The 25,018-nt window shown below is 39.3% G+C and overlaps 1 protein-coding gene across 4 annotated transcripts; it reads left to right on the plus strand.

The window, feature by feature from the left end:
- The first annotated feature begins 323 nt into the window (after positions 1–323).
- On the plus strand, positions 324–22,588 carry HAVCR1 (hepatitis A virus cellular receptor 1). 4 transcript variants are annotated; one of them, XM_007077582.3, is made up of 8 exons: positions 324–449; positions 3,646–3,984; positions 6,999–7,082; positions 10,136–10,240; positions 12,801–12,856; positions 16,358–16,469; positions 17,633–17,669; positions 19,887–22,588. In XM_007077582.3, exons 1-8 carry the CDS (start codon positions 404–406, stop codon positions 19,999–20,001), a joined length of 894 nt encoding a protein of 297 aa, XP_007077644.1. In that variant the 5' UTR covers positions 324–403; the 3' UTR covers positions 20,002–22,588. The 4 variants fall into 4 exon arrangements, with proteins under 4 accessions (XP_007077644.1, XP_007077646.1, XP_007077648.1 ...); XM_007077584.3 differs by having other exon boundaries at positions 10,154–10,240; XM_007077586.3 differs by lacking the exon at positions 6,999–7,082 and having other exon boundaries at positions 10,154–10,240.
- The last annotated feature ends 2,430 nt before the right edge of the window (positions 22,589–25,018 follow it).

A 25,018-nucleotide genomic window follows, 5' to 3' on the forward strand; every position in this document is an offset into this window, starting at 1 on the left:
CAGTTGACTCATCTCCGAGGCCAAGGGTAAGTGAAGACCAGTCTTGGTTGTGATGGTCCCCTCACTGAGCTGACTCTGGTTTCCTTTCTGTTTGCCCCCGTATCCCCTGTGTCAGCATCAGGAGTCAGTTTGGACTCTGTGGGGAAGGAGCTGGGAAACAAGGGGCTGACCTGAGGACAGCTTTGCCTGTCTGTTGGAAGGTGCAGGATGGTCACACTAGAGATAACTGACATGTGAAGCTGTTGTGCATGGTCTCTCCTCACTGACGAGGCAGGCTCATGTGATTCACCCAGTCAGGGTGAAAGGAGAAGTTGCAGTCTGAGAATTAAGACTTGTTCCGAGACCATCTGGTGAGGGGCACACCTACCAGTCTGCTTTCTCTTTCCTTCAGGCCAATACCATCATGCAGCCTTGGGTAGCCATCTTCAGCCCCATACTACTTCTGACAGGTAAGTGAACAGGTGGGCCGGGGTCTGGAAGCCCTGAAGATTGGGGCACGTAGGAGACGTGTGAGTGTGGTGTAGGAAGATGGATGTGCTTGGGCTTTGGTGAAAGGTAATGGATTAGTTAGTGGCCAAAGAACCAGGCTAAATCTTACGCAAAAGAAATTGCTTAAATGCTATGACGTACAAAATCCATGGGTGAGTGAGCCAGACCCAATGCAGAACTGTGTATCATATCTTGTCATTTGTGTTTAAACAATAAAAGGGACGAGTGGACAGCAGTGTCAGCATGGACTACTCAAGTGTATGTAGGATATAGTAACAGTGTTGCCATGAGCAGGAGGGGATGGGGAGAAGAAGCTGGGATTAGTTGGAAAGGGAACCAGTCCTCCATTGAACCATCCTGTGTCATTTGATTTTTTAAAAATGCTGTGCAACTATTTCTTTTAAAAGACTCTTAAATACAGAGAACAAACTGAGGGTTGATGGGGGGAGTGGAGGATAGGAGAAAATGGGTGATGGGCACTGAGGAGGGCACGTGTTGGGATGAGCACTGGGTGTTGTATGTAAGTGATAAATCACGGGAATCTACCCCCCCCAAATCAAGAGGACACTATATACACTGTATGTTAACCAACCTAAAAATAAATTATATTAAAAAAAACAACAGAATAAAAGCATCCTTCAAAAGTTAAAAATAAATAAATAAAATAAACAAATAAATACATAAATAAAATGCTTTATAGGGTTTGAGGACATGATTATACTTAGTCATGAAACAGAGTATTCCTTTTAAATCAGAATTGAAATAAACATGTTTATAAGTGATAAGAGAATTTAGTGATATAACTGAATGTCAACTCAATGTATAGGGGCGCTCTGGTGGCTCAGTGGGTTGAGTGGCCGACTCTTGTTTTCTGCACAGGTCATGATCTCAGGGTTCGTGGGATTGAGCACCATGTCAAATTCCCAGAGTCTGCTTGGGATTCTCTTTCTCCATCTCTCTGCATGCACGCATGTGCACTCTCTCTCAAAATGAAATAAACATTTAAAAAAAATAAAAAATAAACAAATAAAAAATATAAAAAATATTTTATTTCAAAACACTCCATGAGCTAGCAAAGTTAGGAATAGACATAATGCATAAATTTTAAAAACAATAATCTCCAGAAGTCAGATTATGAAGGAAAGTTCATTTATTATAACTTATATAACTTGATTTTTATAATTAGCATGTATTATATTTATAATCCAAAAATGATACTAGGCAAAACTAAATATTTTAAGAATTCAGTGACTTTTTCTTATTTTATATAACCATGAACATTTTATTCCCAGAGCATTTCCCAAAGTCACAGCCAAAATTGTAAATGTGATTGGTTGGTGAATTTCAGATTTCTTTTCATGGCCACCTTGTCTGCATTTGGCACGATAGGACTTTTATGCCACTGCCCCAGGAGAGACTTCTTGTTTTTGTTTTTTAAGTGTCATAATTTAGTACTTGGTTGAGTGTTTTCCAACTGTCTGTTTTCACAGGGGAAGTGGGCCTCGCTCAGTTGTGGGGCTGCTAACAACATATGAGAAGGGGTCCCTATTGGATTTTTTTAGACTGATCTTAAAGCCCATGATAAACCTCAGCTCCTCCTAGAAGTATTAGAAACCCATTTCCTAATTTTTTTTTTTAAATTTTTATTTATTTATTTTCAGAGAGAGAGAGAGAGAGAGAGATCATGGGGGAGGGGTGGAGAAAGAGGGATAGAGAGAAAATCCCAAGCAGACTCCATGTTGTGTGGAACCCCATGTGGGGCTCAGACTCACAAACTTTGAGATCATGACCTGAGCAGAAATCAAGAGTCAGATGCGTAACTGACTGAGCCACCCAGGCACCCCAGTCAATAATACTTTAAACAAAACATTAGTTCTGCTTTTATTTATTTATTTTTTTAGCATTTATTTATTTTGAGATAGAGAGAGTGGGGGGAGGGAGCAGGGGCAGAGAGAGAGGGAGAGAGAGAATCCCAAGCAGACTCCACACTATCAGAGCAGAGCCTGACACGGGGCTGAAACTCACAAACTGTGAGATAATGACCTGACCCGAAATCAAGAGTCAGACACTTAACCCACTGAGGTAAGTAGGTGCCCCAAGCTCTGCTTTTCTTATAAGAGAGGTGCTGTGAGGGGACATCACTTGCAATAGAAGTTTAAAAAGCTGCAATAAAAATTAAAACTTTAAATGCAATAGAATTTTTCAAACATATTTCAATTGAGACAGCGAATAAATCTGGGGAAGTGGAAAAGCCACATGTATGTCAAACACAGGATGAAATACATACTCATGTATTACTGGAGTGTCATTTGGTTCAAACCTTTTGGAAAGAAATTTGGTCATGTTCATCAAGAGAGTGAAACTATTCCTGGTAATTTCTCTCTTAGACATCTGTCCTGTTAGAAAATAATCCTAAATACGGAAAAAAAGCTTTAATTATATCTTATCTACAAATATCATATAAATAATGCTTTTAAGAAAATGTTAACATAAAAAAATTTTTTTATTTTTTATTTTTTTTATTTTTTATTATTATTTTTTTTTTAACGTTTTTAATTTATTTTTGGGACAGAGAGAGACAGAGCATGAACGGGGGAGGGGCAGAGAGAGAGGGAGACACAGAATCGGAAACATGCTCCAGGCTCCGAGCCATCAGCCCAGAGCCTGACGCGGGGCTCGAACTCACGGACCGCGAGATCGTGACCTGGCTGAAGTCGGACGCTTAACCGACTGCGCCACCCAGGCGCCCCTAAAAAAATTTTTTTAATGTTTATTTTTGAGACAGAGAGACAGAGCATGAACGGGGGAGGGTCAGAGACAGAGGGAGACACAGAATCCGAAGCAGGCTCCAGGCTCTGAGCTGTCAGCACAGAGCCCGATGCAGGGGGCTTGAACTCACAAACCCACAAACTGTGAGATCCTGACCTGAGCCAAAGTCAGACACTTAACCGACTGAGCCACCCAGGCGCCCCAAGAATATGTTAACATAAAAAAGGAGTACGTTAACATAAAAATGCTTAAAATGAATTTTTGTTAATTGAAGATACAAATCCATATGATTGCAAATGAAATAAACTACATTGAAAAGAAAACAGTGAAAATAAATATAAAACTGAAATATTGAGGCCTCATACTCTTCTTTCTCTTTACTTACAGATGCTGTAGTGTCTCACAAACAAGTGAATGGAGTGGTAGGTCTTTCTGCCACGCTGTCCTGTGCTTACTCGACAGCTAAGGGAGTCACCACCATGTGCTGGGGCAGAGGGGTATGTCCTGTGTCCCAGTGCTCAGATGTAATCATCTGGACTAATGGATCCCACGTCACTTTTCGGAAGCACCCACGTTATAAGCTAAAGGGAAACCTTTTAGAAGGGAATGTGTCTTTGACCATAGAGAACGTGGCTCAGACAGACAGTGGCCTATACTGTTGTCGAGTTGAACACAGCGGGTGGTTCAATGATATGAAGCTCACCCTGTCATTGGACATAAAGCCAGGTGAGCTTGTTTTCCTTCTTTGATCGCTTCATGTGGGTTGACTGAGATGTTGACTCTTTGGTAGTGTTTTTCTCCTTTAAGAGGTCAAGAGGAGGTTCCTACAGTCTTGTTTTTCAGCAACTGTTGGAAAATAGAATAACTTTTATTTGTATAAAACGAAGTCTTAGACCAATCTTGATCCAAGATGGTAAGCTAGAGGATCTTCCCAGTCAGCAAACTGTTCCCTAAAGCAGTGCTTCAAAAATGCTAGTTGGTTCATGAAAAAGCATTCACTGTTCCACTGTGAAATATAGTAAACATTTTTATCAAGCTGAATTTATTCAGCTTAAAGAACTGCTCTTGTTCTCTGAGATTATGTTTTAGAGGAATTTTTAAATGTTCTTAACATTTTTAAAACTATTTCAGAGCATTTCAAACATATAAAGTAGGTAATATGGTATAAGGTCTTATCATAATGGTAGCACCCAGCTATAACAATTGTCAACTCAATCTTGTTGCATATCTTGTTATAAAGGAATATATAGTTCCTTCCTTCAGCCCTGCCTGGGAATTTTTGTAGCATATTTCACATCATATTGCAAAACTGGTTCTTTAAAAACGAAAATGACCTTATTGCAACATGAAAGCATTTATATTACAGTAACGATACACCAGTTGCTTTTAAGAATTTCATGAAATCCAGGGGCCCCTGGGTGACTCATTCGGTTAAGTGTCCGGCTTCAGCTCAGGTCATGATCTCATAGTTTGTGAGTACGAGCCCCGCGTTGGGCTCTGTGCTGACAGCTTGGACCCTAGAGCCTGCTTCAGATTCTGTGTCTCTCTCTCTCTCTGCCCTTCCCCTGCTCATGCTCATGCTCTGTCTGTTAAACATAAATAAAGGTTAAAAAAATAAGAAAAAAAAAGAATTTCATGAAATCCAAAAATCTGTCTTGATGTGAACATCCTCATTTTCTTTACCACTGGATGAACAGAGTGGATTCCTCAGGATTCCCTGGTTTCTGGTGTTCTTTCCTAATGAAGTTCCTTCCACTAAACTCTTATATTGACAATAGAACCCGATACCTGTGGCCTTAATAAACTCTCTCTCTCTCTGTTTTAAATTAAGAGGAACTTGGTCTTGCAATCTACCAACTTTTGGACTTGGCCTGTTTCTTTTGTGAAGGCAAGTGGGATAAGGTCATTTCTGATGGAGAAAATAGCTGACTCTGGGGAAACTACATCTGGGAAGCAATTTAGGGAAGCCCAAGAATGCTGGTGACTGTAGTGTGCTCTAGACAGAAGTGAGGAGGCAGCATGTCCAGAAGAGATGATGATTGTAACTTTTTTGTATTTGTGAATTTTTTTATGGTTTGGTTGAATTTTTTATGGTTTGGTTGTATGGTTTGAAGCTGATAAAGTGCTTCAAAATTCTTTAATAGGTGGGCATTTACAAGGGCAGTGCCCTGTCAAGTGGGAAGAAGGTTCATAACTGAGCCAAGGTGACTCTGCCTCCAATAACTAACTCTTTGCTAAAGTTGTCTTACATTTTTCATAGGCTGAGCTTACTCTTCAAGCTTCTGTTAGGGCTTTTTTTTTCCCCCACCAGCATCTATAGTAATAGTTTCCTAGATTCTGCTCGGGAAAAATATTTACCACTGAAGAAGTCAAGTTCATTACACAATTCCATCAGGTTACCTCCTCTTTATTGTTTCCCTTATTCTCCTTTGCTTAGATTTTTTGCGTACTCAGCATACTTGGTTTTAGCTGGAAGGAGGGGACTGGACTGTACTCTTTTCGGAAGGCTCTGACTACACCTTAGATCAGGGTCAGTAAACTATAGTTCCAGAACTAGATCAGATAACAAAACAGGGTCATTGTTTTATAAATTTTTATTAGAACAGCCATACACATTTGATATATATATATATATATATATATATATATATATATATATAGTCTATGGCTGCCTTTCACTGACAGAGTTGAGCAACTGTGCCTGGGACTACAGGGTGTCCAAAGACTGAGGCATTTACTATCTGACCCTTCCCAGAAAGTTTGCTGACCTCTACTTTAGACTAATGATTCGCATTTAATAGACACTCACAAATATTTGTTGAAAAAAGTTTTTCCTCTTCAGATTCTAAATTAAGTTAGATCTTTCAGAAGAGTTTTCAAACCAATTGTCCCCTATATAAGTGAAATGGGTTTTCCTGTGCAGTTAGTCAAGTTGAAATTGAAGGAAACTTCTCGTGGAGAAAAACGGTGCCTAGTGAGATCAAAAGTTTACATTCTTCATTCAGTCCTTGTTGGGGCTTAATTCTGGTTTCAGTTCTCTCTGGGTACTTCTGTGACCTTCACTAAGTGGTTTGGAATCCTACCCCACTTCTGACTCCAGAAAGAGTCTATGTTATTAGCTATTGTTATTATCTCTTAGGTAGAAAGGAACCGTAAAACATCTAGTTTACCTTCTAACCAAATATATAAATCATCTGTGTGATTTATCTAGCTAATACACTAATGGATGTGAGTTAGCCCTCATTTAGGTTGCACGTCCCTCTATTGGCACGGTACCCTCAGGACTGATGGAACTGAATGCTATTTATTTGGTAAGCATTCTGGGCCTGGGAAATCCTGTTGAAGTCTTAGTCATTCACCACTGAGATGATGAAGACAGCTCCAGGCTCTAGACATTTTCCTTAACTCACAGGTGTTTATGAAGATACATAAATCTGATATGCATGACTGGTCTCAAAGTGCTTCAGTGCAAATCCCAGGTGTCATTTTTCACCTCGGAACCTCCCCAAATATATATCTTTTAATGCAGCTGTTTCCTTTTCACAAGTATGTCTTCAAGCCCTCCTGTGTCACAGATTCTAGTTGACCAATGACAAGAACTCTGAGTTCAGGGAAAATTGGTGCCTAATTCTGCTTGGGGACAGTTTCTCATTGGTTGCATTGGTACATGGGCCCAGCGCAAGGCTCTTGTTTCCTGCTGCTTGACTAATCCTTGCTTTCATATTGATTTCTAACTCCAGCTGTGGTCACCAGTGTTCCAACATCACCTAGGGCCTTTACCTCTACTTCTTCAATGCCAGCACCCACGCAGAACCTCAAGCCAGGTAAACAAATGTGTTCCTTGAGCCCTGAGGTCTTCTAATGAGAGGATGTAGACCATCCAGGGCATTATGTTAAAGCAGAAGTACAATCTAGGTTGAGTGTTCTTACCTGGGTTCCAAACATGGGCTTCACAGGGTCTGTGAATACCTGTCCCAAATTGTATGCATGTAATCATTTTTAGAGAAAGGAGACTCATAGCTTTTGGTCACATTATCCAATGCATTCATTATTAGCACCCGCCCCACCACCACCCCCCCCCCGCCTCCCTCCCCTCCCCCCCCCCCCCCCCCCACTGCCCAAAGCCAGACCTTTGATCTTAGACAACTATTGAGGGTGGAGTGGATTTGGCCCAGTTGAGCACCGGTTTGTAAGGAAAAAATAGGGAATGCCAGGGAACAGGGGCCAGGTTAATGAGATTCTGTCCTTACAAGGAGCTCTGAATAGAGATCATTTAGTACATTCTGAAGCTGGACCTCCACTTGAGGATAAGATTTCAGTAAAGTTAACATTTACTGTGTTTTCTAAGTGATAGGAACCATGCTAACTGCTTTGCAAGTATTATATTGTTTAATATAATACTTATGACAATCTCTCTGCACTGTAGGTGTGATTCAATCCCATTTAATAGTTGTGAGAACTAAGGCAGAGTCTCAGTTCATTGCAGAAAGTTATATGGATAGAAAGCACTTGAATCAGGATTCATTCTCCATTAATTTGAATTTTGGGTTTGTGCTTTTTAACTACTGGATTGTTCCTTCTACCATGAGTATTGAGTTTATGTTTGGATGAATTTGTCCTGATCTGACATCCCTCACTGAAAAATCCTTTATACGATTACCCTGTCTTCTCTAGGCATTCAATCTACTCACACAGTTTTGCTTCCAGCATCTTTTAATTTATTTATGTAGCATGGAAATGGCAAAAGATACTATTTATACCGATGAAAAAGTAAACATCGGATTTAAAGACTTCAGGGATTTAGAACTTACACTTTTTTTTTCCCCATTCAGGCCACAAGGTTAACACTTCAAACTTCTGATAAATAAGAGTTTAGATTTAATACAAATGAAGAATAATTTGATTTAAAGGTAGAGAAATAGTTTGTCATTCTGAGGATAAGTTTAGGTTCAAAACTTCTATCTCTAGGATTAAAAAGATAACTTTCAGTGGAGATTCTTAGAGCCTCCAAAACTCTTTGACCCCTTGGGGTAGCACTGGAATCTGAGGAGTAACAGAGATGTCACAACCTCTTAGCCAGAAAAACCTGATGGAACATATTGATTTCCCTTGACTCCTATTGAACCATATGTATATTTAAACAGGAGGGGTCTGAAGGATTGGGCTGTGAGCTGAGTTTGGAAGAGAGGGCTTTAGGTTAAAACTGGGATTTTAGAGCCATAAAAGTTTGTAAGAAAAACAGCTCTGTTTGAGGCAGCTGAACATACTAGAGAATCTGTTGACTTTCTCAATATTGATTTAGCTTCATAATATTTAGTTTGTGCCTGCAAATGTGGATGGATTAGTGGACTTGGTTTGGTGAACATGCATGTTTAAAGCAAAGATTGAGAAGAAAAGTGTTGGTTCATATGTCCATGTGACCTCCTCAGGGATAGTATTAATTGAGCCTTATCCTTGTCTTGATGCTTTTCTTAAGAGTTTGAGTTGAGTTGAACAGGAAGGAGGTGCACATTGGAGCAGATCCAACATGGGGATATTTATCTTTACATCCACTCTCTTCCTGTGCTCAATGCCTCTTGTATATACAACTTGCCTAAAAATTCATGGAATGATTGGCTGTAAGGTTGTAGAAATGGAGGTGGGGGGGGGGGGAGAAAGATGCCTGCTAAGACAGAAACTTGGAAAAAAAGTTAAGCCCAAGAGGTCTTTTGCACAGATCCAAGTTGAATAAAGATTCTGATCACCCAACTTTCTTATATTGTCTTGTTCTTAGTTCTTCAACAGAGCTACATGCTGTTTTAGATTTGAACATTAGAGAGAGGCAGGAAGATAGTTCAGAACATGAGAAAGGGTAAAGTTGAAATGTGGAGATCACTGTGGGGAAGGGAAAACAGAAAGACCAACAAAAGGCAAGAAAAGCCCAGGTTTGGGAATTCTTGTCCAGCCAGCCCTAATAACTTGCTCCAAAATTTGTGGTGCTCTAAGAGGAAGGTATATAAAAATAAAATATTTAAAATATTTAATAAAATGCATAAAGAAGGAAGTGACCAATGCTGCATATAAGGTGAAATATCTGATAGAAAAGAAAGGATTGATTTTAGAAAGGAAAGGGAAACCTATCCCTGTACTGGAAAACTCTTAGTGAAGCTTTTGGTGTGAAACATAAGATGAGTCAGATAACAGGAAATCAGTCTTAAGAAAGGAGTGACCACAATGCAACCGCAGAAGGAGCCAGGTCAAGGTCTACCAAGAATGTTGCTTTTAGAGTTGTTAATCATCATCAAGGTTCAGACATTGGACAATATTGTCACCTTGAAGAGACCTCAAAGAATTAAATATTTTGAGTATGTATTCTGTGCTGATATGTGGATGGATACTGGGAACTTGAATAAGGTCAGGAAATCTAGATGGCGCTGTTGTGAAGGGGAAAGGGCAAATAAGCACAAACCCCCAGGCCCTGTTCCCATGAAAGCGAAATGTCATTTGTATGAATAAAAGCTTAATTGGATGTCCTACATATGGTGCTGTTGTAGACTTTGGACATTCAGGGGGATCCTAGGAGTAGAACAAGTGTAGAATAACCCTATGTATTGATGAACTATCCGGATGATTATCTAGATCAGGTTTGTTCATGATAATGGTATGCCTAGATAGTGGTGCCATCTGTGATTAAATTTCTAAGAGGGGGTTGAAAGGACTGGAAGTGAGTGAGTGAGAGGCATGCCTTCAGGGACTGGCTGCTTCAGGGAATGGCTGCGTGAAGGTGCTGTGGGAAGTTGATGGTGATTCCTGATTTTAGTTGTGTTTTTCATTTTTGTTGGGGGTGGGAATTTTCCTCTACAGATGGAGCACAGTTCTATTCTTTTCATTCCAATAACTACTTCATCTTCTCCAGTGCAGACAGCAGAAACCCAGCCTACAGCACCACAGGAGACGAGGACAACACAGCCCACCAGTTCACCATTGTACTCTTGCCCAAAAGGTAACTTCATTTTTTTCCTGAACACCTGAGAGTATTCAAATTTTGATAATCACTGACACATTGTTAAAAGCATATATTTCGGAGTAAGACAGACCTGACCTGAATGCTGATGCTGGCCACTCTAATGAGCTATGTGGTTTGAACAAATGTCTTACCTACTTAGAATCTGCTTTTATCGTTTGTGAACTGGATGGAATACCAATTATCTTGTAGAATGCTGGTGAAGAACCTCAGACATAGTTAAAAAGTGGTAAGTAATAGATACAATAGCAACTCTGACTCTTACTTAGAATGTCCAGAATCCCTATACCTGACTGGCAGAGGTGGCTTGTGTGAGTTGGGAAGCATTGACATGCATATCACTCTTTGTCTTAATCAAATCAATCAGTCTTGACTCCAAACTTATTAGTGGGCTTGCTCCCTTGGGCCAGAGCCTTAAAACAATTAAATCCAGCTCCCTGGTATCCAGACCAAACTGGTCAGCCATGTTTCTGCTTTATCTAAGACCCAGACCCTAAGTGTATCTAGGAAGCTCCCCTGTCACCCTGTGGAGCTTGTAAATGGACACTTTGAGATTAGCTGAGGACATCAGCACCAGCACCAAGAGGCATATCCTGCTGAGACTGTCTGTTTACTTCCCCAGTTTTTCCCTACTGTCCCTATTCTGGGCAGGTCTCATACAATCTCTGCTTTTTTGAAATGTAAGATTCTCCTGTCTTCCCTGTGGTAGAGAAAGGTGATTTGAATCCTTTCATTTTCCCCAGTTAATTCTGTTACCCATGGTGGTAATTCTGGAGAGTGCCACAGGCTGAACCCCTTTGTAATGCAGAGCTGGCTTGTGTGTGCCTGTGCATGTGCTGAATCCAAACAAGGTCAAGCCTTGCAAGAGTCCTCCCTTATGTGCATGACTCATTGTGCTTAGGAGTTAACAATCCGTAGCTGCCTCCCTGCCCCCCCGCCCCCCCCACCTCCTTTTGGCTTACCTTTTGCCAATAATTCCTGGAAGCTGGTTAATTTAAAATGGAGCTGCAGTGAGATTTACAGATGACCTATTCAACTGGGATTAGATAATGGTGACATTTGGTTTTGAAAGTGGAATCCTTAGTGTGAACTGTTTCCGGGCACAAAAACAAAGTGAAAATATATAGAAACACAAGGTGGCAGCAGTAGGAGTGGAGGCACCCCACGCTTTTAGTGGTTGAGTAGGAAGAACATAGGAGTAGGAAATCATTTTCTAAAAATCATGTCACTACAACCTGGTCCAGGTAGAGCTTTCCAGAGTGAAACAGACATCGGAGCTGCTGTGTCCCCTATGAGTCATGTGATTGTTGCCATGCTGGCAGTGTACCTGAGGTTCTGGAGCCAGATCCTCATTGTGCCCGAGTCAGCCTGCAGTGGGCCGAAGTCTCACAGAAGCAAAGAATGTTAGGTTTGGAAGGATTTTGGTGCTCATATGGCCCACCACCCACCTTAGATGGATATATGTGCCAGGAAACTGTTGTATATTATCTCACTTAATTCTTTTAAGGCAGGCCTTATTTACTGCCATTGCTAGATTAGAGAGGCCCTATAATTCTCCTTTAGAGACAGCTTCCAATTCAACGGCCAGTTATTAGCTTCAGACCTATGGGCAAGATGTTGCATTCCTCACTGAATGTTAATGATGATCGAAAGACATGATGTTTGGAAAGCATACTGCATAGTGACTCTCTCCCCACCGCTCCTTCTATTGTAACATATTTAATTCATCACAGCTAATATTTATCTAATATGGTGTTAAGTCCTTTACATGCATCATCTAATTTAGCAACTTTATGAGATGGGTGCTGCTATAGCTTGTAGTTCTATCTATATTACAAAATAGATATTTCAAAACTCTATTAAGATTTGAATGCTCAGAACTTTAGGGAATAATATAAATAAAATCCTTTTATGTAGGATTTCAGGTAGTATAAGATACATTAGTTTTATAGCTGATATAGCAGATTTTTTATAAAATACTTCTGGATCAAACTATGGGCACATTGGCATATAATGTAGGAGTTATATGCCCCTCGTTTTAGGTATCTTAGTATGTTTTACCCACATTCTGAATAAAACCAATGTAATGTCCATTCAGAATAGAGTGGTTCTGATCTTTGGATGTGCATGTGGCCTTTGGGTACTCATGGCCTTTATGCCAGTTCTCAGCTGGCATAAAAATATCGATTTCCTACCATTAAGTGGCATTCTTAACTTGGTTCCAAGAATGGGCCTCTGTGATTCCCCTAAAACTGTAGGTGAACCTTTGTGTATACATGCATTTTTTTTTTCCATAAAGAAGACAAAAAGTGTCCATTTTTGAAGGGTCCATGACAAAATGGTTAAGGCACACAACCTTCAACGATAAATTAATACATGTTAGTAACTTGGTATGACTTTTGCAATGTCTGCAGCATTTGGCCATATTATTATTCAACTTTTCATTCACCACCAGAAGGCAACGTGAATATATTTAGTGTCTGCAGTGAAAATTCAATATTTTTTGTAATTATAATTAATTTTCTTTCTTGTTGAGCAGATGGGAATGGCACTGTGACACAGTCTTCAGATGGCCTTTGGCATAGCAATCAAACTGTAAGCATATTTCTTCCTACTTCATTAGCCAGTTTCACTTGTGTGCCCCCCTGGAAGCAAGTTATATTTAGAGATTATTTCTGTAAGATTGGCCCACAGATTGATTCTTTCTGGTTGAAATTTTTTAAAAAAAGGAAGAAAAGAATTTGACTCTTAAATAAGGATACTTTAATTAATTTGGAAAGTTCATACGGGTGGTGGACCAGTTTGTTAGAATTTGCCTGCTAAATGATATTACATTCTGTGTACGCATACATATACATACAAACGCCCACCACAGACTTTCTCCTGGCCAAACATTAAGAAGAAAGAATGGTCTAATTTAAGGAGAGTGACTTAACATAATAGACCAAGGAAGACTTTAATTATCATGAGGGAAATAACATGCTTTGAATCAATGGAGTGGAGGCCACCCCAGACAAAAATATATCCGTGAAAGTGTGCTTGCTTAAGCATATCCTCCTTCGTATTCTTTTCAAACCCATTTGCCATTCTTTATAGAAATATTGAGGCCACTATTGAGTTTTTCCATATATAAACCTCCCCATATGATGACTTTTTAAGGTATTAACATCTTACACACATTTGTGATTTTCTTACACTTTTCCACAGTGAGCTTGGGAAAACTCTAAGGGGCCCTAAATACTCCTGATGCTTGTCAGAGTCTCATCTTTGTAAACAAGTTAGACAAATTTATCAATAGGACCTTTTCTTTTGGTTCCTCTGAGAGAAATGAGTTTTCTTTTAGTATGTGCAAATAACTCTCAGAAACAGCAAACAAAAAGAGTTTGAGGTATGAGAATAGTCCTTCTGGTCCCAAGTACTGAGAAATGACAACACAGGCCATGGTAAGAAAAACTCAAGCTCAGGCACGGTGGGATTATTTAGTGTGGGGTCAAATGGCTTTATGTTGTATACATCAGTGACAATGAGACCATTACATAGGAGTGATATTAACATTTTTAACCACTTATGTAGCATGGGCACTGATTGACCTGATGGATGTGGGTTGAATTTGTATATACCTGCTAAATGTCAGAACTGCAACTATGTGAATGATTCCTCTATTGGTATATAGCCAGGCCTATGCTGGATTAGAAAAAAAAGTAAATAAAACATTCTGAATGGTGATATTGTTCTCGACCTCAGTTATCTGTAGGACAGGTATGTTTAGCAGAAAATGGAAGCGATTTAGAAGCAAGTCACAACAGACAGTAGTGAAACCATGGGCTTTTTGTGTCTTGACTGTGAAGATGTTAAGAGGCATCTCAGGTATCTTGAAAACATGCAGCATGTATTTTGACCCAGTGGGTCAGCTTCCTGGACTCTATTGTAGGAGAAATTGAACAAATGCATGAAGATGTATGAGAAAAGATGTTCATTGCTGCTATTTATAGTCATGAAAATAGTATAGACAACTTAAGTGTTCAATAGTAAGGGATTAATTACTTAGTCAGTTAAGCATGACCACATATTGCCATTAAGAATGTAGTCACTGCAGTGCATTTGCTGACATGGGAAGACAGTGACTGTTTATTGTTAAGTGAAAAAAACAGCTGTTAAAACAGCATGCACACATGTGGAAATGTAGTAGCATATATTGAATATAGTAATTGTTTCTGTCAAGAAAAACACTAGGAGGATAAAATTCTAGAAGAGCAGATAATGAAAAATGGTAATAGTGGTTGTTCTTGGATGTTAGGATTATGGTTGGTTTCAGTTTTCTTTTTTCATGCTTCGCCGCACATTCTAAAATGAACATGCAGTTTTTATGTAATATTTTTGAAAATGAAAGCAAAGCCTGCCTCCTGCAGCCCCATGTTACATCTAACTACTTTACTCCCCGTTGGAAAGCTAATAACACAGCTCTTCCCTCCCAGACACTGGCCATTTCGCCTTTAAGTAAGGATGGCTCAAACACTAAGTATCTTTTCCTATCTTCCTCATAGTATTTATCAGAAAGTACCTAAAAGTACCTTTCCCAAGAACCCTATTTAATCTGTAGTTGACAGACACAGACACAGAGGCTCAGAGAGGCTAAATAACCTATCCAGGGCCACACAGCAATGAAGTCGAAGAGCTGGGATCCTGACTCCAGACATTAAACTTTTACGCAAGAAGACACTTGATCCTTCTCTCTTATCTTCTTTTCTGTTAAAATACTTACCCTCTGGGATCTCTTTAGGATTTGAGCTAAGCTATAAAAAGTTGCTGAGCACAATGCCTGGCATATTTCGGGCTTATTCCAGGAGGTGGTGATCCTTTACAAACCACACTAGGGTGTTTAAACAAATTTCTGCTTCTCTACCCAATTGCACAGCACTTCAAGTTGGTTGTTAATGAGGGCCATGTCTGTGAGCACCTACTTTCAAGTCCATTTATGTAGACTTTCACAGACTCTTGAGTTATAGCTAAAAAAATAAATAAAAATAAAGACTGTAATCAAGGGCCAAATTCAGTCACCAAGCATATGCAGATAACATCACCAAGCCAACTTATACACGAACAAAAATTGTTTTTTCTTTTTTAATATCATGGTGGATATATTTATGGAAATAGCTTATTGGTTTTTAAAAATATGCATAATGTACATATAATAAAGTACACCCCTTTGAAACATACAGTTTGAGTTTTGACAAATGCATACCCCTATGTAAATACCACCCCATGCAAGGTATAAAACATTTCTGCCATCCCTAAATACATTTTGAATTTTAAATGGTCTTTGAATTTCACCATATGGTTACAACCTCAGATCACTTGGTCTTATCCCTCATGAGCCAGAAATAGCCAAGGGCCAATAAAGAAAATGGGTCAAAAAAAATTAAAAGTAGATCTAGCCTATGACCCAGCAATAGCACTGCTAGGAATTTACCCAAGGGATACAGGAGTACTGATGCATAGGGGCACTTGTACCCCAATGTTTATAGCAACACTTTCAACAATAGCCAAATTATGGAAAGAGCCTAAATGTCCATCAATTGATGAATGGATAAAGAAGTTGTGGTTTATATATGCAATGGAATACTACTTGGCAATGAGAAAGAATGAAATATGGCCTTTTGTAGCAACGTGGATGGAACTGGAGAGTATTATGCTAAGTGAAATAAGTCATATAGAGAAAGACAGATACCATATGTTTTCACTCTTATGTGGATCCTGAGAAACTTAACAGAAAACCATGGGGGAGGGGAAGGCAAAAAAAAAGGTTGGAGAGGGAGAGAGCCAAACCATAAGAGACTCTTAAAAACTGAGAATAAACTGAGGGTTGATGGGGGGTGGGAGGGAGGGGAAAGTGGGTGATGGGCATTGAGGAGGGCATCTGTTGGGATGAACACTGGGTGTTGTATGGAAACCAATTTGACAATAGATTTCATATTAAAAAAAAGAAAAAAAAAAGAAAAAGAAAAAGAAAAATGGGTCCAAGTACATTATTTTAGGGAATGTCTTCTACTCGTAACTCTAACAAGATGCTTTTCTGATCCACTGATGTCTCCTTAGCATGTGTCGCTGGCACAAAATTCATGGATGACCACCAGTAAGGGACTCTACATTGGAATCTGCATTACTACTGTGGTATTGCTCACTGTGTTGGTTGTTGTGATTACCAAAAGTAAGTCATTTCAGAATTATGCCTAAGGGAACACAGTGCAAGGGTTCTAGAGCCAAACTGCCTGAGTTTGAGTAGCTCCACACACTACGTGATTGTGATTTCACATTTTCACATAAATTTCTGTTTCGTTTCGTTTCTCTTCTTTTCTTCTCTTTTCTTTTTTCTTTTCTTTTCTTTCTTTCTTTCTTTCTTTCTTTCTTTCTTTCTTTCTTTTTCTTTCTTTTCTTCCTTCTTAAAGAGGGAGAGAGAGAGAGGATGTGAGTGGGGGGAGAGGGACAGAGGCAGACAGAGAGAATCTTAAGCAGGCTCAATGCTCAGTGTGGAGCCCCATGTGCAGGCTTCACAGGGCTCAATCCCATGAGCTTGGGATCATGACCTGAGCTGAAATCAAGAGTCAGACGCCCAACCCACTGAGCCACCCAGATGCCCCTAAATGTCTGTTTTCTGAACTGTTCTTAAAAAAAATATTGGCCTATAAAGATGCAAATTAAATTCTCCAAAGGCAAAATTAAATCTTAAGAAATGAGAATTTTGGGGGCAGGCTTAGAGTTTGGAAAGCAACAAACCATTGTAATATATACAACTTGTTCACTCCTTTTCCATTCCCCCCCAGGAATCAGTTTTTGTCCTCATGAGTGATGATTTTGTTGAATTTTACAACACCCATTTGACAGGAAAGGCAAATGAAACATTGGGAGGGAAACTGATTTCAGGGCTAGAAGAAAGAATTTCAAAAGACAGTCATCCAGCTGTTGTGTACAGGGTGTGTGTGTGTGTGTGTGTAGCCTTCCTTCTATGAAAGAGCCACAGTCATTTATTTTTATTGAAATTTATTTATTAATAATTGCATTAAAGTAAGCCAGGGCATGTGGGTGAATACACTAAGCCATTATGAAAATGAAATACTTTTATGAGAAGTTTGTTTGGGTCTTATCGATTCAAAAGGAGTTACTTGAGTATCTAGGAAAGCACCAAGTCTGTTTTTTTTTTTTTCTTTTTTTTAAAAATTCTTTCTTCTAAATTTATTTTTTCAGGCTCTAGCTCTGTCCAGGTTTTGTTTATAGTAAAGCAATAACAGAAATAATATACTTGTTTGAAAAAAAGGTCTTGTAAACTATTTGACCAATGTGTGTAATTTTCTCTTTGGCTCTTCCCCAATTTAGAATATTTATGCGTAAGAAACAAGCTGGAACAACTAAAGTAAGTTTGAAAGTGTGTCAATACCTTTTGGTGTTTCTACTCTGTTAAAAGTAAAGAAAAATTTGTCTCTGTCCTTCTCCTCTTTTTCCCCTAAACTCTTCATTTTATACCCTACATCCTGAAAAATCTAGTTTAAGGAATACCACTGTTGTTATCCACAACTTCTAGTGATATTTTTCACTTTCTACATTTCTCTGGAATTGTGCCAGAACTGCTACAGAAGGAGCATCCCAATCTTACCTCTTAGAGAAAGAGAACTAAATCACAAATGCTTGATAGAATGTTTGAGTAAGTTATTTGATTTGTTCTTTGATTTCATTCAGTGCTTTGTTTATTGAATGTTTATTGAATGTCTACTATATTTCAAAGAGATGAACAAAGCGGACAGAAACACATCAGCAAATAAACAGGGACCTTGCAGTGCTTCTAGACAAATATCATTGGGGATATGGAAAAAGGTAATGGGTTGAGTGAGCTCTGAAGGAACAGATGACAGCTCTGCAGAGATGTGGAAAAAGACAGCTCCAGGCTGAAGAAGTGCAAAGGCACTGTGGTGAGGCAGGTACCTCCAGCTCTACACAGGTCCTGCCTTCTCCTGCTGTTTCATTCCCAGCCAGGTGTGCTCATTTACATGGGTTATCTTGCCTCATAAACATTGGCATTTACAGTTTTTGGAAATCTATCCTACTGCCCAATTAAAACTTAAATCCCCTTTACCTGCATCCAAAACTTGGGGTCATCTACTGGAATAGCTGTAATAGTAGGAAGCCAAATCCAAGTAGCTTGCTTCGTTTGATAGAGCTTGAGCTTCATTAAGCAAGGTGTTTATTTAAAATCCATTTCTCTTAGATCGCCATACATTATTCCTAGTTCCCCTTCACTGGATGTTTGCACACAGCCTTTCTTAGGTCTGAGTTAATTGCATGAGCTAATCCAAAGAATGCACCTTGAACAATGCCCAACACATTGTAAGTGCTCCATAAACATTGGCTTTTGTAATTGCTGTTATGCCTGTCATGGTAAATCTACCCATGAGATAGGCACTATTATTCTCAGCTTACAAACTAGAATACAGGTTTAGAAGTGTGAAGTGACATCCAAAGTCACACCACACAGCAGGTAAAAGGCTCAGTCTTAGGTCTTTTAGAGTCCCAAACCCATACTTACAGAAGTTTTTGACTGTGCGCTTCTAAGAATGGAAGAGGAAATTACTCCTAATAGGCAGAAAAGCATGGAACACAACATCCTATTAGTTGATCTTTGTTCTTTCACTATTAACTTTTTCTAAGGGCTGATTTTTTATCACCTAATCATAATAGAAAATATTTGTTGTAGAAAATCTTATAAAATATAAGAAAATTAAAACAATAAAACCCCAAGCTTTTCTTCATGACTTTTTTTCTTTTCTTTTCTTCTTCTTTTTCTTTTTCTTGGTTTTCACAGTTCTCATCACACTGACTCATTTTAAGTAATTGACACTTGTTCTCACAATGTATGGGTGGTCACTTAAAGATCAGAGCTGAATGAATCCTCATTATGTTCCATATCATTTCTCAGCAGGCTTAGGTAATAAAAATAGGCACTCTCTACAAATTATGAAACAGCAGCTGTATCAAAACTGCAAACATGAACTTTCTGTATACTTACTGTAGGAGTGTATGTGTTATGAAAGTTGTCTAACCCATGGCTTTCAAATTCGGATCATTAAAACATAGTAAGATTTCTGCACCATGATCTAGCACACGTTTATATGAAGCAATACTCTTTTACTATGTCCAATATATTCTGATATATTTTGTATTCTGTGTTTATCCTAAATGCAGGATTTAGACCACTAAACAGATTTAATAGCGCTCTCTGGAAAACTACAACCCACAGTCAGAAAAACAGCAGCCAAACCATTTCTCAGCTACTACCCTTGAGAATATGCTTGATTTAGGACTTCAGTTTGATGTGCGATACCAGTCTTAGATTTTCAATTTTTGCATTCTATTACATGAGTCTCCTGAAGGAGAATACTTAGGTTTTCTACATACTTCTTAAACAGACTCTCCTTCAACTTAATATTCACTACCCTGGATCTCCTTTTCATTTCATAGACTGTGAATGGGGTTCTGGGACTGGCAAATACCCAGTCTTGCCTACGTGTAAACAAATGTGCTCACCATACTTTAGAAGTGGTCTGCTTTTCCTTTACTCATGTTATTCTTTCTGTAGCTTGGTTTCGTTGAGTGACCCCCAGACTGGAGCTTTGCAAAGTGCATGTGAAGTGGGTGTGCGAGCGGAAGACAATATCTACATTATCGAGGACAATCTTTACGTCATGGATTAAGACCCAGCGGCACTCTAAGGATTTATACCCTTGACTGCAGAAGACAGTGACAAGATATCACCATGTCAGAGTTCTTTTAAGCTCTAGAATGATTTTTCTGTCAATTTCAAATGATATTCCAATATGTCAGTTATGATGGGTAGGCTGACTTTGGTTCATCTGTGTACAGTTAACCTCATTGGTCATGTAGTCCTAATTTTTTATACTACAACTGGTTCAGTATTTCTGGTCATTGCAGAGATTTCTCTCAAACACGAAGTGAACACTTTAGAATTGTGTATTCTCTTTGGACCCTATGAACCCTATATCCATCAAGAATTCTTGCTGGTGAAACAGGAGAGGAACTACTACCTTGGTCACCAAAGCTGTCAAGAAGAGTGGAGTAGGAGTTAAAGTCAGCAAATCCAATTTGGGACTTAAAGTCTTCACTTGGAATCATTTCACAATTATCTCTTGTGTTTTACCTTGTAATAACTCCAAATGTTACATTTCTTAGGTTCCCCAAGGCTTTCAAATCACAGGGGTACACAGGCTTTTATTTCCCCCATAGGGAAATAGAAGTGAATGTGATATTGCCATTGTGGGTAAATCCAATTTCTCATGGCTCTGGAAATACATGGTATTAAGCCTTTCCTTAGAACCAGGGTGGGTATTTTAGCAGTTAGAAGAAACTAGGGTAATGAGTGAACCAAGAAGATTCTCCAGGAAAGAAAATCAGTTGATTTATTACATGCTATTTCTGCTACATCTGTTCCACAGTTCCAAGCATTTGTGTAGATAATTGTCATGCTCTCTGAACTAATTTTTAGAATGAGGCAGGGCATAAATAAATAGAAGAAAAAAAAAGGGAGAAGGCTAAAAGGCTTTCTGCTTTAGAAAAGTTACTTTGCAAATATAATAATGTTGTTTGAGAGTGTTACTAAGTTTCAGTCAAAATTCTAAATTGTCACTAAACCACTGCAATTTTTAAAATTGTTTTGGAAGGATGAAGGTTTTTTTTTTTTTTTTAATATCAAAGCAATTCCAATGCTATTCTTTTTTTTTTCTCACAATTCAGTGAAATTTTTGGCTTTTCCAAGAGAGTTAAACAAAAGCTAAAGGTAAGGATTTTTTAGTCAACACAGGCATTTCTACATGAACAGTTAACAAGGTTGGGTATTAATTTCAATCTGAGTAAACCCTGAAACAACTCCTGCTTGGGGTTCAGAGATACACTATAGCGGTTGAGGAAGGCAGGATGTTCATTTCTGAGGGCAACATGCTTGACATTCTTCTGCAGGGTTCTAGGAAGTTAACAGGACCTCTGAATAAAAGTTATACGGGCAAATAATATTGTTAAACATGCTATCTTGGGTTTTCCATGTGTGGCTAAGATCTGATCTGGCCTAAGAAATTTTTTTTGTTTTTGTTTTTAAACTACAGTGTTTTTCTTTCAAATTCAAGACAACATGCAGAAACATGGTGAATTCAGATGAAAGCCTGAATTTGTAGCTTTTCTGGAAAGACCTTGCAACATTGGACTGCATTCCTAGGTAGTCAGGGCCCCATTAAATGGTGCTACATCCTCTCAGCCCCTAGTGCTCAACTTTCCTGCACAGACACACATTTGTCACCTGCTTTGTGACTGGGAATTTGAATTTATAACAGCTCTGCTTTCTCTACCCTTCCTGCAGATTTATGATGGCACATTAAAAGTTCTGGGAATCTGGTTAACTTTGTTAATCCAGCACTTCCAAAACTTGCTTGAACACAAGGACTACTGCCATATCCAGTCGCATTCTGTGAAACAGAATGTGAGGATGTGTGAGAAAGAAGGTGGTACACAGAATCAGGACTAGGACCTGAGTTCTACTCTTAACTCTTAACAGAAACACTGGATGCCATTAGGGCGAATCTTTCTTGATGCCTACATTTTTTAATCTATCAGGCATAATTATTCCTATAATTATGTCAGTGTATAGTGGTAATTCCAATGCTATGTTACTTGTGAGAGGTCTTTGAAAAGCGGAAAACACTACAGAAATGCAAAAAGTGTTTTTTTTTAATTTGTTTTTATTTTTGGTTGATTTTATAGTAATAGCAGATGTAGATTTAGTGCTCAGTAAATAATTTCAATGGTGTTGCATTCATATGTATTTTGCTATATGGTACTTTATTGGAGGGAATAATTTACTTTTTGGAAAGCTGATATAGGGTAATTGGGCTAATTTTATACTGGAGTAAAAACTGTCAATAACTGAAAGGACAAACAGGTGAGTGGGGAGGAAAGGGAGGTATTAAGTTAATATTAAACTCTTTTTTTGTGAATATATCCATCTTATAGAATGTATTGATTTGTTTTCAATCCTTTGAGATGATTGAGGTTCCATTTTCTACAAACTGTCTTGTGATGTTAGGACACTGGTGTAAGTAAGATATCTAAACTTGGGAAATTTTGCACATCTTTAAGAAGTAGCAGAACCAATTTTTCACTAATGGCTGTGAAGATAATTCTGGGAGTACATGAAAGTATGAGGGACTCTTTGGGACTAGTTTAATTTGTATGTACACTCATTAATAAAACAGATTTTTGTTTTCATTTTGAAAATGACTTGTTGCTTTCTCAAGCTCATCTGTTGAACATGAGCCAGGCATGTTCAACTTGCTGTGGACTCCCAGGATAAGGGAAAGTAGGGCAAGGTTTGAGAGTCAAGTGTGCCCAGTGCTCCTCTAAATACTGGGGGTAGAGCAGAGAATAACCCTGAAATCCAGTTCCTGAGAAGCTCCAATTTAGTGGGAAGAACGCCCCAAACCATCGAATTCTAATGCGGAGGAAAAAGATCATAGTGGTAGCTAGGCTCCTCAGTTGTGACATTCGGGGCCAGATAACCCTTCATTGTGGAGGCCGTCCTGTGCATTGTAGGATATTTTGCAGCATCTCTGTCCTCTACGCACTGGAGGAGACAGCTGGGCCCCACCAGTTGTGACAATTACAATACCACCTCTGGTTGAAAGCCAACGTTAGACAGATACCTGAAGGATGTGGCTGGTGTGGGGAATGGGTTGCTCGGTTGGTTACGAGCTCCCTCTGGGTAAGAGGTGACATTTAAGTCGAAACCAAATGAATGTGTGGGCAGTAGCCTCTTCAGGGAGTCTACCAAATGCAAAGGCCTGAATCAGGAAGAAGCCTGTGTATTAAGAGAAAGTAGGGTATGTTCTGAGGACTAGAAAAAAAAAACAAAAAAAAACACAAAAAAAACCCCAAAACAACATTATGGCTGCAGCAGTGAACAAGGGGGACTAGAAAGAACTGACGCTGGAGAAATGGCCTGGTAACTGGCAAGATGCTAGGTGAAAAGGGCTCTAGGAACACATCTGTTGGAGAAGAGTCCCTTTCTTAGAAAACAAAGCACTTGTGCACACTAAGGATTAGACCTGCTATCCATCACTGAATTATATATATATTTTTCAAATGTTTATTTATTTATTTTGAAAGAGAGAGAGCAGGGGAAAGGCAGAGAGAGACGGAGACAGGATCCCAAGCAGGTTCCACGCTGTGAGCTCGGAGCCTGACACAGGGTTAGAACCCACGAACCATGAGATCATGACCTGAGCCAAAACCAAGAGTTGGCCGCTTAACCGACTGAGCCACCCAAGTGCCCCTCCAAATTATATTTTAACGTGCATTAATGTGCTCCAGTGACATTCTTCTTAGATCAGATCTAAAAAGTTTGGGGGCACCTGGGTGGCTCGGTCGGTTAAGCGTCTGACTCTTGGTTTTGGCTCGGGACATGTGATCTCACGGTTTGTGGGTTCAAGCCCTGAGCCTGCTTGGGATTCTCTGTCTCCCTCTCTCTCTCTCTGCCCCTCCATTCCCCTTCTCTCTCTCTCTTTCTCTCTCAAAATAAATAAATAAACACTAAAAAAAATAAAAAAGCCAGTTTGGTTGGGGTAACAAAACAAGGGGAAGGAAAAGGGAAGGGGGTTACATCCTGGCAGTGAGGGGCTTTCCACAGGGCTGTGTGAGGGCACCCAGGCCCAGCAAGAGGGATCCTGGAAGAACAGGGCTAGGGTGTCATTGCAGCGTTCAGTAGCAGGTGGTGCAGGGATGCCTTCTGTTGGCCCACAGTGGATTTTTAAACTAGTTTTGATGTGCACTTTTAGGCAACAGTGCATTAGAACCATGACTTAATGGATATTGTTTAGGATGACTAAAATTTTAAAGTTAATTAATCTGAAACAACTTGAGTGAACAAGAGCTAGACACCAGTGTGAGTTTAGCAAAGGTCATGCAGACGCATGAAGTCAGGGAAGCAACAGGTTAGATCGGCTGGGAGGTAGTTCAAATACAGACTCCTGGGCCCCCCTCCTAGAGATTATGATTTGTAAGATGGGTGGGACCTAAGAATTTATTTTTTGTTTGTTTAAATTACAGAAGACAAGCTACTACAGATTATTTTACATTTCAACCAAAATATTCAGATTTCCTGAAAGAGTATGTAGAAATAAGAGCAGGTAATCTTCCTTCATTTCTACGTGTTTCTTTCCTTTTTTAAAGTTTATTTAATTTGAGAGAGAGAGAGAGATAGAGAGAGAGAGGGAGCACAAACAGGGGAGGGTCAGAGAGAAGGAGAGACAGAATCCCAAGCAGGCCCCACACCATCAGTGCAGAACCCGATGTGGGGCTTGAACTCACAAACTGCGAGATCTTGACCTGAGCTGAGATCAAGAGACAGATGCTTAACTGACTGCACCACCCAGGCACCCCATTTCTACTTATTTCTAAAGTGAATCTCGGGAAATGAAGCTGGAAACCTTATATTTAGAGTGGGTGGGTATTTTCATGCCAGTTTTGAAGGCAAACAAAATTTCTCAGAGTCCCCCGATGTAGGGAAGACACATTTATCCTCTGCATTTCATAGCCTGGTTTGTGCAGAATTGTTTCTTCTGGGTTCAAAGTGCTCTCTAGAAGGAAAGAAATAGCAATTGATCATTTGTTCTTCTTCTGATCAAGTTTCTTTATCAGTTGGTTGTGGAC

This window comes from Panthera tigris, chromosome A1 (genome assembly GCF_018350195.1).
Source record: "Panthera tigris isolate Pti1 chromosome A1, P.tigris_Pti1_mat1.1, whole genome shotgun sequence".
Lineage (NCBI taxonomy): Eukaryota > Metazoa > Chordata > Mammalia > Carnivora > Felidae > Panthera > Panthera tigris.

Coding starts and splice junctions, on each gene's coding strand:
- HAVCR1 (XM_007077582.3), top strand. CDS start 404: ATGCAGCCTTGGGTAGCCATCTTCAGCCCCATACTACTTCTGACAG. Junction 3,985..6,998: donor GTCATTGGACATAAAGCCAG/GTGAGCTTGTTT, acceptor TTCTAACTCCAG/CTGTGGTCACCAGTGTTCCA. Junction 16,470..17,632: donor GGTTGTTGTGATTACCAAAA/GTAAGTCATTTC, acceptor TCCCCAATTTAG/AATATTTATGCGTAAGAAAC.